At 42.2% G+C, this 13,395-nt stretch overlaps 1 protein-coding gene across 1 annotated transcript; it reads left to right on the top strand.

Annotated features, from left to right (window-relative positions):
* The first annotated feature begins 1,632 nt into the window (after positions 1 to 1,632).
* metrn (meteorin, glial cell differentiation regulator) lies at positions 1,633 to 6,264 on the top strand. The gene is made up of 4 exons (XM_017418269.3): positions 1,633 to 1,922; positions 2,478 to 2,911; positions 4,495 to 4,554; positions 5,045 to 6,264. The coding sequence occupies exons 1-4, from the start codon at positions 1,816 to 1,818 to the stop codon at positions 5,356 to 5,358; spliced, it is 915 nt and encodes a 304-aa protein (XP_017273758.1). The 5' UTR covers positions 1,633 to 1,815; the 3' UTR covers positions 5,359 to 6,264.
* The last annotated feature ends 7,131 nt before the right edge of the window (positions 6,265 to 13,395 follow it).

Raw genomic sequence — 13,395 nt, 5'->3', positions numbered from 1 at the left:
GCCGCAGAAAACAAAGCTCCGTCCGGCTGCAGACAATGAAGCAGCTGGATTTCTGCACATGTGTCTTTGAGCTGCGCCGTGGCCCTGTCATAAGTCCGTCAGTGGGGCCGAGACGTTCATCACCCACGTACAGACAGAGAGAGTCGCTGGCTCGGGGAGATGGATGTCAGCGCTGGCACAAAAGAACATTTGATTTGGTTATAAATACCCCAACATGAAAGAGAAGCTCAGCAGGGCAGGGGGCACAATAAGAGGAGGAGGAGGGGATCATCATCATCATCAGTGTCATCACCATCATATAGGATTCATCTTCTCATATGATCATCCTTCAGTTTATCATATGAGAAGTTTGGTACTAAGTTGTTATTTTGTGTGTCCTTCTGTGCTATCTTTGGTATTTTTCATAAATTCATCTAAAGAAATTGGAGAAATTGTGCCTTAGTACCTAAAAAAATTGGTTTAAAATTGTTATTTTTGATGAAGATTCAAGTTAACATTGATCCTTTATTGAGCTGCCTGACATTTATTGACGCAACATTTGTTCATTCTTTAAATTTAGCCGCCATTTTTATGCCTGAATGATTGATAGATCAGAGTTACCTGAAAATGATCAGGTAGATTGGACAGAAAACGAGTCAAAAAGCAGCCTCAAAACTTCAAAAGATTAAAAGAAATCTGGTTCCATGAAGGAAAATATAAGATAAATAAAGTAAAATAAAGCTCTAGCACTCCTTAAAGGACTACCCCCCCACCCCCCCACCCCCTCCACACACACACACACACACACACACACACACCTTTCATGTCAGAGTTTTAAACACTATAACTTATCTTTTGAGGAGGCTGTAGTTTTAGCTGTTTTGGTCAAACTTTGTAAATGACCAAAGCACGATCACACATGATATTGTGAGGTTTTCCGAGCTGAATAAGTCCTAAGGGCGATTAGCTGTAGCGGCCATCTTGAATTGTGTTGACAAAATTGACCAATTGTTAATGAGTCGAAGATGTTCATACGATGATTACTCTTTGGGTTTCAGTCAAATCTGTCCAGTGCTTCCTTAGATGTTTTGCTAAAAGACACACAAGCAAAACCACCATCACCCTGTCGCCTTTGGTAGCGGGCGGTACTGATGGATTACTCTAGACTTTGGCAAGTTAATGTTTTAGAAACATAACAGCCATTCTCACTTGGATTCATACTTTTAAAAAGTGGACATTATTGGTGTGTTTTGAAAGTCTGAATGTAGAATAAAAGTGGATTTTATTGAGCAAGACATAAATTTAAACTATTTTAATCACAATAAACTATTTATAGTTGCAGGTTCTGGACTTTACACAAGGAGAACTGATAACCTAGAATAAAATAGAAGTAATTCAAATGTCACATGTATCACACTCAAACAATATTCAACTCGTTTTTTTTTTTTTTTTTAAAAACTCAACATGCAGGTTCATTTCAGTGCAGACCTCCAACACAATAGTGGTTTATCATTGCAAACAGTTACTCATTCTGAGGGGGATGCAGCCGAACCTCCCCCCTCCTCACAGTGAGCGGTTTAAAGTTTCTCCTGCTGCTCTGTGATTGGTCCCTGAAGTTTTCCAGAGGGAGGATAACTTCAGAGCTCTGCGATCTCCCCGACTCACTGCAGCCCGGAGAGCCACAGAAGCTCTCTGATCACCAGGAGGAGAAAATGCCAAACTGTCATGGAGCCTGCAGGAGATAGAGCTGTGCTATTGTAGAGGAACTTTACTCTACAATAAAAGGAATCACAGCTTTGGAATATCTATATTTATTCGCATCATCAGAGGTAGAAAATGTTTGGCATAGGAGGTTGGATTAACGCAACCTGGATTTTGCTTTTAACCACTTTTGACACCACCTTTTCAAATTACTCCGAAGACCAGTGCAGCTGGAGAGGAAGGCAAGTATTTGTTTGTTTGATTGTTTTTTAAATTCCTGCGATATTAGAATATGTGCACAAAAAGTGCCTCTCAGAGATGCTACAGGTGTTTGAATGCAGCGGCTCTTGCAGGGTGGTGATTTGGATGCAGCATGTTGAGACTTGCCTGCAGGGTGTCATTCAAATGTTTGCATTGCTCTGCTGAGATTTGGCCCCTGGGCTGCCTGCAGGAGGCATCCAGGGGCCAGACAGGCAAGCAGGAGACGGGAGGATTGAAACATACAGTTGATGCGGTTGCCTTGGATTTCTCTCGGTCTGTGCTATCAAAATGTTCATATTTTATTCAAGATATTTAAATGAAGCCTGGGCCTCATGATGTCATAAATGGCCATCACAGATCTGCCAGTAGGTGGCACGTTATCTGAGTTTGTCTTTGCAAAAACCTAAGTTGTCCCCTCTGTCTGATGAAGTTCTTTTTTATATGAATTTCTTGCGAAGATCTGCCATTTCAAAAAAAGGAGAAGTTTAGAGATTTTGGTTCTAAAATGTGTTTCCTGTCATCCTTCTCCCTTCCAGTGGTTTGTCTCAGCAGCAGGGCAGCGTGGAGCAGATCTCCCTCCACTGCTCTGAGGGCACCCTGGACTGGCTCTACCCCAAAGGGGCCCTGCGCCTCACCCTCTCGCCCCGCCTGGCCTCGGTGGCGGTGGGGCCCGGCGGCAGCAGCTCGGGCCTCATCACTGCCTGCGTCAAGCCCTCCGATCAGTTCCACGGGGCTCAGCTGTACCTGGAGAGAGACGGGCTCCTGGAGCTCCTGGTCGGGGACAGAATCGAGTCGTCGCCACCTCCGAGGGTGCGCTGCTTCAGCTGGCTGCCCGGGGAGAGGCTGGCCCTGTTCCTCCAGGCGACACCCCATCAGGACATCAGCAGGAGGATTGCATCCTTTCGCTATGAGCTGAGAGGAGACTGGACCGCTCGCATGTCTCTGGACTCCAACTCCATCAGCAGTGAAGGTGACTCATTTGTTCATGATGATGAAAACTAGAACATTTGTGTCCATGTTTTGTCTTGGTTTACAGGACTTTCCCTCCCTGCTGAAACATTTCACTCAGTCTGATGATCTTTCATCCCATAAATCCGGTAACGATGATTCCTAATTCAGACCAGACTCCTGTGGTTGGACTTTCCACGGCTCATGCAGTGTGCAGAGAGGGGAGGAAGTGGCCCAACTTCCCCCAGAGCCGTTCTGGTTTGAAGTAGGGGCTGTGGTGTGGGGAGGAGGGGGGCACAAAGGCACAGTATGTGGGGCTTTCTCCACAGTCCAGAGGCCTTTGAATGAGTGCCGCATGAGTATTCTGGGATTACTCCTGTCGCCTAGGCAACACAGAGGCCTCTGCCCAGCTGAGATGCTCCCCTCCTTTTGTTGAGCTGCCTCTCTGTAGGGGGACTTGTCTGTAGGAGTGAACTCCCCCCGCTTACATCTTTCTCCCACACACTTATTAGGTTGGGGGGGAGGGTGTGTGTGTGCAGTGGGCTGGAGAGGAAGGAATCCCATTTATCAAGAAATTTTCACTGAGGAGGAGGAGGATGTGTGGGGTGCTTCCAAGCTTTTTTTTTTTTTAAATGCCAGGGCCTTTTTTTTTTCTTTAAGCCACAGTTCAGTCAGTGCAGAGCACCTGTTTGGTTTATACTTATTATTATTATTATTATTAACAAATTTCATCAAAAACTAGAAAAATTACATTTTCTCAAAAAATGTTTTTTTTTAAATCCTGAGTGCTGAATGACTGTTGAAATTTGTAGAAAAAGCTTAAACTGAGTTGTTAAAGCTATAAGTGGCAAAGTGATAGCTAAAAGCCAAGATTAGCAAAATGCTAGCTAAAAACTATACGTAGCTAAAACTTAGCTAAAAGCTAAATGCTGCAAAATGTCCGCTAAAAGTAAGAAAAGATTAGATAAAAGCATTAAATGGCTTGCTGAAGGCTAAAGTAGCAAACGGGTAGCTAAAGCTAAAGTAGAAAAAGACTTGCTAAAAGCTAAAATTAGCAAAAGAAGACAAAAAAGAACAAGTATGATAAAGCAGAATTCAAAGAGAGCAATGTTTTTGAAGGAACTGAAGAGACCCCAGTGTTTTCCTGTGTGAAAAAGTAGTGCATTGTGCACTTTATTTCTTAGCTTTTAAAACATATGTACATTTGTAAATTGAAGTTTTCTCAGAAGAAGGATTCTACCTGTATTTGAAATCCTTCCCCTTTCCCTTTTTTTGGACCCAGTTTAAACTGATGAGGTGTCACATCCTGGAAGTTTTATTTAAACTTTAAATTGTCTGCAGTAGAAGAATCTCACACCTTTGAGCGCCTCTGTTGCTCTTCTGCCAGTTGTAAAAGTTGCAGCTGTCCGTTTATAACACATAGTTGGTCCAGCCTTTATTGCTGCTTTTTGACTTTAAGGATTGGACCACATCTCAAATGGCAGGATCTGGAAATACTAACTTTGATTTCCAGGGGATTTGCATATAGGTGGTGTTTTTTGCCAGTTGTTCAGAGTTTCGTGTGAGCTCATTAACGGACTTTCCTGCTCATTGTTCTCCTTCCAGACGCCTGCAGACCCTGCAACGACACAGAGATTCTGATGGCTGTTTGCACCAGTGACTTTGGTAAGTTGCTAAATATCCCAGTTGCAAAAATATTGCAAAAACACACCAACCCAAAAAGCAAAACTCACTAAACCTAATCCCCAGTTCTAGAAGCAAAGCCACACAGTGTAGTCATTTGTAGATAAAACCTGTACAAATCTTGTTTAAGAACTGGGTTTTCAGAGAAGACTTAAAAGCGGTTTAGCACTGGCACTGAACAAGTACTGGAACTGGTTTGGTCCATAGGCAAAAGAAAAACCAGTGGATACATTTGCAGGCCTTTAACTGCCAACAGTCATTACAAGGATTAGTGTGCAGGTCAGGGTTTTCCGTCCTTAGCCCACAGAGAATTACCTCTAAACTAAGCCTGAAACAGAAAAGCAAACATTGACAACATAACAAAAACCATTTAACCTTCCTCTTGTTAATAAAATGACATTTTAGGACATTATTGTAAATGGACAATGGAGAATGAACCTGAAACTAACCTGAACATCCTGTTTACTCCCAGTGGTGCGAGGTAACATCTGGTCGGTGGAGGAAGATGAGAATTTACGGGCGGCGGTGATCAAGGTCAGCGCCACTCGTGTGTTTAGGCAGAAGTACGCCCTGTTCACTGGCAGCAGCCGCCTGGCCAGCCGGGGCGAGATACGGACTCTGCTTCAGTGTGGCGTCAAACCGGGACCCGGGAGCTTCCTTTTCACCGGCCGGGTCCATTTCGGGGAGGCCTGGCTCGGCTGCGCTCCACGCTACAAGGACTTCCAGAGGACTTACACTCAGGCCAAAGCGGCCCGGCAGATACCCTGTGAGCTGCCCGTAGACTGAGAAACTCTGCACCAGCTCGTACACCAATGCAGAAAGAAAGAAAACAGAGCTGAAACTCAGCCCGGTTCAGGAGAAGGCCACAATGTGCAAATTATGGCCACTGTAGCCACCGAACCACCAACGGATCTTCCCGAAAGACTGAGGAGTGAAATGGATACCCATTTCAGTGCAATATGCAGTCGAATGGTCTGAAAGACACTGTGGAGGCATGACTCATTGGTTGAAAAAAACTTGTAATTGAATAGTTTCACTTACAATGATGCCACAACCAATCAGCGTAAATTTATTGAAAACTTTCTATTTGGCATGTGTTCAGTCAGGCTATTTATTCAGGTCCTCTGAGAATCATTGGTTTGAAGCTCAGGAAAATAATGAAAAGTTCCTCTGAAGGCCTACTGTGGTCCTGGAGGATGCTCTTTAAGGCAGGTGTTGCTGTCCAAACAACTTTTTTTTTACCCCCTCCACAGTATTTTTTTCTCTGATCATGTGTACCCTTACAGGACGGTGATGTTCGGCTGACTTCCCCTGACCTGCAGCGGGTTGTCTTCAGTGGTTCTCTCGTCACAAAGTCCTCCCTGAAGGAAACGTTAAAAAACTATTTGCACTCAGAAAGGAAAGGGAAAATGGTCTGGAAAGTGAAATGCTGCAAGCACTGAAAACCAAATAAAAAGCAAATCTATGTAGCGTAGTGGAACGATTCAGAATTTAATATATGTACAGATAATTTGAGCCTGTAGAGTGGCAACACAAAGCTAAGGCTACCAGAGCAGCTCAGTGTGGTGCTGAAAGCACCTTTTGATGCTGTAGCCAGTTGGAAATTTCCCTTCTGTAAAGAGACAGGCACATTTCATTTGAGTAACATGTATTTTTTTCTCTGCAAATAATAAAAAAAAATGTGCTGGAGATCAGTTAACATGTTTGACCAAAGCAGAAGATATTCAACTGTACATGTTAAACACAAGACAACTGCCTAGCATAATTAAAGACAGGAGGGTTTTATATTATGGAGATGACAACATAGATAGAAAAACAAATGATTTTGGCAGGAATTGTCATTAATCCAGTGAACAGGGCTAGCTCAAGACAAAACAATATATGCATTTTAATGATGTTAGATCCAGACATCAGGTGTGCTGGATCATCAAGGAGAATGGTTTTGTACCAAATGACCATAATGCTGTAGTGGTGTGCCTAAAATGTGCATACTGCAGTTTTGTTTTTATCTGATGTGAATTTATTTTAATGTCAATGTAAATATGTTGATAAGAAATATATAAAGAAACAAACAAAAAAAATATTCTTTGAGTATTGTGGATAATTTTTTTTTAATGTTGTCAGGGGTATTAAAATTTTCTGTTAAGAAAAAAAACTGTGTTTGTGTTTATATTTCACTTTTTTTAAAATTCAGTAAGGCTGTTTTCTGCTCTGTAATCTCCACATGGAATGCATCAGAACTGTTTAGCGTACAGGAGTTTTAAAGGCTTCTTCCATGCTTAAACCTTTCTCAGACATAAGTCACTTCAAGTACTCATGAATCAGGTTCCTGAAAGCCCAGAACAAATGGCATGCCAAGTGAGAGGGAGAAGGCTTGAAAGGCGGGAGAGATTTAGGGACTGTTCAGCACTCGGACGGGGTGGGGGATGTTTGCGAGAGGGGGGGGGGAGTTTGGACAGGGATGGAGGTGGAAAACAGCGGTTGGAATTCCCTTGTCCTCGGCCTCCCATTTTCAGGACTCAGGAAGCAATAAATTGCCATTAAGGGAGTGGCGTGGCAGACGGGACTGGGCCAAGGTGCCACACAGTCGCTCGCTTCATCCTGACCACGTGTTGCACGAGTGCACAATCAAAAGCAATGTCCTTTTCCACTCTGGAGCTGCAAATGTCCAACTTGGACCACAAATTTGCATTGCCTGAACATAAAGGGGTATCTGTTACCTGTTTCTGTGAGGCAGATAACTGAACCGTCGCAGTAAATTCACCACCTGTTTCTTCTTCTTGCATTAAAATGTGCTGCACACACCTCAGTAAAACGTGCGCTGTAAATTTCTTTAGCAGTAAAGCAGCCGGGAGCATTAACGTGGCGTTTAGGTTCAATGGGAAACGAGTCACAAAAGCTTAAGAACCAGGTTCGCCGCTGCATAAGGAGCTCAAGCGAGAGAAACTCCCCGACCATTTACTGCCTCAGTGCCCCTTTAAACATCCTGTGGCTGGGTGGAGGGACCAAGCTGTCCTACACACTCTCCTTTACCCCCTCCCTTCCAGTCCGTCTGAAGTTACTGCTGCAGTCTGATAAGCCAAAACAAAGAACTGACTAACTGTGGTCCGTCTCCTAATACATCATGTGACATTTTGACAAAGCTAAACTTCCTGCATTGTTTTCCCTTCTTTCTGACCCCAGCTTGAACCCCACAAAAAGGAGAATTTATGTCAGTGTTGCAACAGTTGCACAGAATTGCAGCTAAACTTAGCAGATGTTGTCCTCGGTTTACTTCGTCCTGTTATGCAGAAGGTGAGGCATGGACATGTCAAAGCAGGAAGCGCTCGGAAATTAAGAATCTGAAGGTATCAGGGGAGAACATCAGTCCCTGAGGGAAGTGGTCAGCAACAAACAAAGTTCTAGAGACAAGAGCACAGATAGACCAGGCAAGGCAAATACCACACACAATGGTAGAGCCATATAAATCATGCACGAAAACATTTGCAAAGTACCAATCAGTCCGACAACAAGTAGTGTTCTTGAAATTCAGAATCAGTTTTCACTTCAGCATTGCTCAAAACGTTTTCTGCAAAGGTTCAATCCTTTGACTGAAAAATTGAGCTTTTTTCAGAAAAGACTGTGTCATCAGCATACAGATGTATTTTGGCAAAATTAATTTAGAAACAAAGAAAAAGGGGGCTAAAATAGAACAAACATCTGTAGTTATTGTAGGAGGAACTGATGAGTAGTTTTCTAAGGTGACACTGAGTTCTGTCACATAAATAATTTCTGAACAAGTTCAGAGCCTTTACACTAAATCCTATAGAATTAAGTCTATTGTCCAGGTTTTGTGTTTGTGCTATTTGAAGAAACATCAGTTTGTTTGTTTTACTAACTATAACCTATTTATATCTACTGCCATTGAAAAGTAATCTATATTAATTTATTTTTCTGGCAGCACATAAATCTTTTAATCCACAGCTGAGATTCTGATATTTATCCCTTTTGATTTTTCTCAAGTGGAACTGTCTTTTCATGGGTTCACCATGTAATCTTTCCCACAACTTTGCCCACAGCTGCTTGTTTCTGGTTTGAATCCAAAACAGTGATTGTCATGCTCTAACACAAATCTCTCCCTCTTTGAGCCAAAAGGCACTTAGGGTGTGTGTGTGTGTGTGAGGGAATCCGTGCAGCGCTTTGGCCTCTTTTTCCAAGTGATTCACTCCTGATCGGAGGTAGCGGTTCAGTGTGCACTGGGATAATGTTTATCCCAACAAAACTGGAGCTTTTTCTTTTTAAGTGAAAAGTTTAAGTCAGCACAGAGGTGACTGAGTGACTGTTTTCCACTTTTCATGAAAGCATTTAAGACCAAGTGCTGGTGTCGCCTTGCAGTCATCCAGGTGATGAACATCCTACCGACCTGAACTAAAGGCAGCTGGACTTCCTTTTTGATTCTTGAATACATATTGTTTTTCTTCTGAGGAGCTTCCTCAGTTTTAAGAACTGAAGAAGTTGCCTTCAGTTCAGTTTGCTAGGATTGAGACCATGTTAGGATTTGAGTTATTTTTTGAGTAATCTTTTGTATTAAGTTTATTGTTATTTGTGTTTCTGTAGTTCTGTTTCATTTCTTGTTATCCCTGTGTTTAATATTGTAAGTTCTTATGTAGTTTTGCTCCCTGTGTCACCTGTCATTACTCACCTGTCCTCAGCTCAGTACTTGTCAGCCTGCCACACCCATCTGCACCTGTCTCTAGTTTGTAATCAGACACCTATGTCCTTTTTAATCACCTTCAGTCCTTATAATTCACATACTCACTGATTCATTGTCACAGTTTTGTTGCAAACAAGCACTGTTTGGGTTTTCCTTGTGTCTCCTTGTGGTTCCCTGAAGTTTATGTTTTGTAAGAATTCTGTTTTTAGTTTTTGCTGCCACATCAGCTTTTGTTTTTGTTCTTAAATAAATTAGTTTTCATTTTGAGCTCCTTGTGTTGGTCTGCATTCTGGGTCCATATTCTCCATCCACAAAAACCTGACAGACCAAGCATATGTAGGATTCAAACAGAGTAAACATACAACAAAACTGGTTTCATTCAGGCTAAAACAGTTCTTTCTATACAGTCAGTGGGGAAAAACATAAGCAAACAAATCTGTCAACTGATAAGCTGAGCATGGTAAAATACATTTTAAATAACTAGAACTAGAAACACAAAAATCTCCCTTCAGCTCAAATCTCTAATTTGTAATTCAAATCAGATTAAATTCTAAATTGATTTTAAGTCAGGTTTGGACTTGAATCAGGTTCAGTTGTATTTGCGGTCTTAGCAAACTAGATATGCATAAAATTCCAATGCTTGACAACCTCCCTGTATCTTGCAAACAAAAAAAATATATAGTCTGGTATCAGAAGTTGATTTTCAGTTCTTTATAACCAGAAATCTTCCATCCAGTTTGTAATGAATGCTCACAGGCAGATCCAGAGTTGGTCCTCTGCCCTGAACCCATTTATAAGCACATTTCCATCTATTTGCTTCATTGCCAGTCATGATGCTTCAATTATGGTCATGATTTGTCCTGCTTTGGGATCACCATTTTGCAGTACTTGATACAATAAACTTATAGAAACTTCAGGATCTGAAATACATCCAATTATTTTACATAAACAAATTATTATTTTGTTCCATGACGGCCAGCCAGCCGATAGGCCAGTGTGGTCTGTTCAGGTTTTTCTTGTGAGTCAGCAGCTGTGTGTCGTCCTGCTTTTCTATCAGCAGCTGAGAGTGAGTGGACTCAGTTACCATACGTCCCAGATTTCCAGCTGACGATGTCTCATTCCCACAACAATCTGTAACAGCTGGAGGTGATGATTTCCAAACACAAACTGTGAACGTTCGGGTCTGAGAAGAAGCCAAGCCGCTCCGCGCCAATTCTCATCCTCGGCACATTAACGATCAGATGTCTCCCCGCCTGATGTTGGGCGAGATGAGTCATTTCCAGAAAGACACTGACTCATCTTGATGTGAACAGTCTGTGGAAAAACTGGAGAGTGGTGTCTTTTCATGTTGAGAAAGAATTACATGTTCAGCATTAAAATATGTGGGCAAGGTAGAAAAGAGAAGAAGTGCAAAAGCATGTTTAACTGGCCATGTTATCCCTCTTAAGTGCTGACGGGAGGAGAGCGAGGAGCCCTGCCTTTGTTCTTCAAGAGCCTGCAGATGGCTGTAATCCCTTCCAAAATGTGCTGTGAAAATCCATCAAGACGGGGTGGACATGGTGTAAGGGTGCGGAGGCGGGCGAAGCACAAGTTGGGTCAAAGAAGCGTCTTTGGTTCTTTCCCGCCAAAAAAATAAAAAAGGTATTGTAAAGAAAGACAGAGAGAATGAATTGCAGCTCCCTCTGATAAAGACCCAGCTCTCTAACTTGCTGTTTGAGCTCGGCACAGCTGCCACCTCCTCTCCGTATCCTGAGGTGTGTGCAGCCACAAGACTCTCCAAACACCGACTTCAAACCCCGGTACTTAAAGAAACTGATGAGCTGCATCACGAGAACGTGCAGTGGAGCAAAAAGTGACTGACGTTAAAGAGCTTTGGACTTCTCTAGAGTTAATCTAAAGATTTGTGCTTTTAGAGAACATTGTTTCTGTTTTACCACGCCTGCAGGATGGTTTGGTTTTCAAGGAGGAAGGAGTGGGTCATAGTGGTGGTCTGACATTCAGAGCTACTTTCCAACAAACTAGAGTTTCCCTGCTGTAAAGATCAGTATTTTTTATTTCATTTGACACTTCATATTTTTACTCACTTTTTGCTATTAATTTAACTCTCTGTTTTGTTTAGTTTAGGCATCCGAACAGCCTCTTTTGATTCAGGCCATAAACTAATATCATTGCGGTTCTCTTCATATTCATTCAAACACTGCAGCAATATGTTTCCATATAGATGCAGTACAGTATTATGTCTGTGACAAATTTAAAAAGAAGTTGAACTCCTCTGCTTTGCAGCAGAAATGGGTCCACCAGTCAGGCAATATGTCACCATAAAGTTGTTGTTATTTGCAAAATTCTTTGTTTTACAATAAACTAATTTTCAATGAGGTTGACTTCAGCATTCAGAACACAGAACCCCACATTCAATAAAAAAACATCCACCATGGTCAACACAAACTGTAGACACTTTTCTGACAGATGACGTGATTCTTTTCCTTCCACATAAACTTGATTTTTTCCCCCATCCAACGTTTGGTATCTGGAGCGTACCTGCCTCCTGTGTTGAACCCGTTTTTGCCTGTTGCTTTTCCCCTCAGAGAAAACGTCTTGGGTTACCTGCTCGGAGACGCTCTGCACTGGGCTCATTGTTCAAGTTGTTTATTAAATAAAGAGGTAGGCTGGGACGAAACTGCTTCTCACCGTTGTTTTGTGAAGTTGCTGGTTTCTCCTTGCATTTTTCCTCCTTTAAACACACCTTCAAGGCAAAGCTTGGTTAAGTGGTCCGGTGCCAAAGGCTCTGTGATGTGAAAATCTGTTCCTCTGATAACATTTCTAATTGCTCTTTTCATTCATTTACATTTGCAAGTGTCATAACTTAAGCAAACATGGTGCTAAGTTTGTACAGCTAGAAATCATCCATTTATCCATTTTCTTTACCTGTTCTGGATCAGGGTCACAGGGAGCTGGGGCATATCCACATTGGTCATAAAGAAGTGGCGTGAAACATCCTGGACAGATCACCAGTCCATCACAGGAAAGAAACATGGAAAGAAACTAGGCAACTGTGCGCCTCACTCACTCCTAGTGGCAACTTAGAGTAACCAGTTACCCTAACATGCATGCTTTTGGTTTGTTTGATGAGTTCCCTAAGAAAGCCCACACATTCACAGAGAGAAGATGCAAACTCCTCACAGACAGGACTCCAACCTGCAGTCTTTTTACAGTGCTGATCAAATGCACCACCTTGCAGCCCAGCATCCACCCATTCCTTTTCTTTACCCGCTTCTACGTGCTCGGTCGAAAAGGGGGTGGGGCCTATCTCCAGCAGTCACTGTGCGAGAGGGAGGGTAAACCCTGGACAGGTCACAAGTCCACCACAGACCTGGGAACCTATCACTATCTGAGGTTTTTGGATTGTTATCAGCGGTGGTTTTGTTCTTCTTGTGATTATTTATTCAGTCTGTTTTGTCTTCATGTGTCCTGTGTTTTCTTTTGGACACATCTTGGTTTGTGTTTTTTCCTTGTGATTATATATTTAATTTTCCCAGTGTCTCCTAGTATTACCATCTCTTTCCCTCAGTCAGTCCTGCTCCACCTGTTCCTCATTCTCATTAGTCACACCTGTTTCCACTTCATCTACCTCAGTACTTTTACTCCTGACGGCTGCCACGTCAGCGCATGTGTTTTGTGATTAGTGTTTTCTTGTTTTAAATGGCTTGCTGCCATTAGACTTATATTTTGATTATTACATTATTTTCTTTCCCTCGCATCCTTGAGAGTCTGCATCCTTGGGTCCTATCACAATGAAATCCAGACAGAATCAGAATGTTTAAATAAAAGCCCTGAGAGATGGTGGTGCAAAAAACACAACAACAAAATAAGTTGAAAAGATAAGTTATGGTGCCAATCTTTGGGCAGTTTGTCATGAAGGTTACTCATTGTGCAGCACCTGTTTGTGCTCATGAACAACGTCAAAAAGGAGTCTATAAACGTGAAGACGTTCAAACTGTGCTCAGCTGGAGTGACATTTTTTGGAAAATGACAGACTTACAAACACATAATTTCTGAATTTTTAAATTTAATCTGGGAAAGAATAGCTTTAGATAGATCTTTAGGTTTCTTCTTTAATGAAATGGTAAATG

The sequence above is a fragment of the Kryptolebias marmoratus genome, linkage group LG17 (assembly GCF_001649575.2).
Source record: "Kryptolebias marmoratus isolate JLee-2015 linkage group LG17, ASM164957v2, whole genome shotgun sequence".
Lineage (NCBI taxonomy): Eukaryota > Metazoa > Chordata > Actinopteri > Cyprinodontiformes > Rivulidae > Kryptolebias > Kryptolebias marmoratus.
Note: the sequence above shows the minus strand (reverse complement) of the source record. Positions and strands in the feature narration are given on the sequence as shown.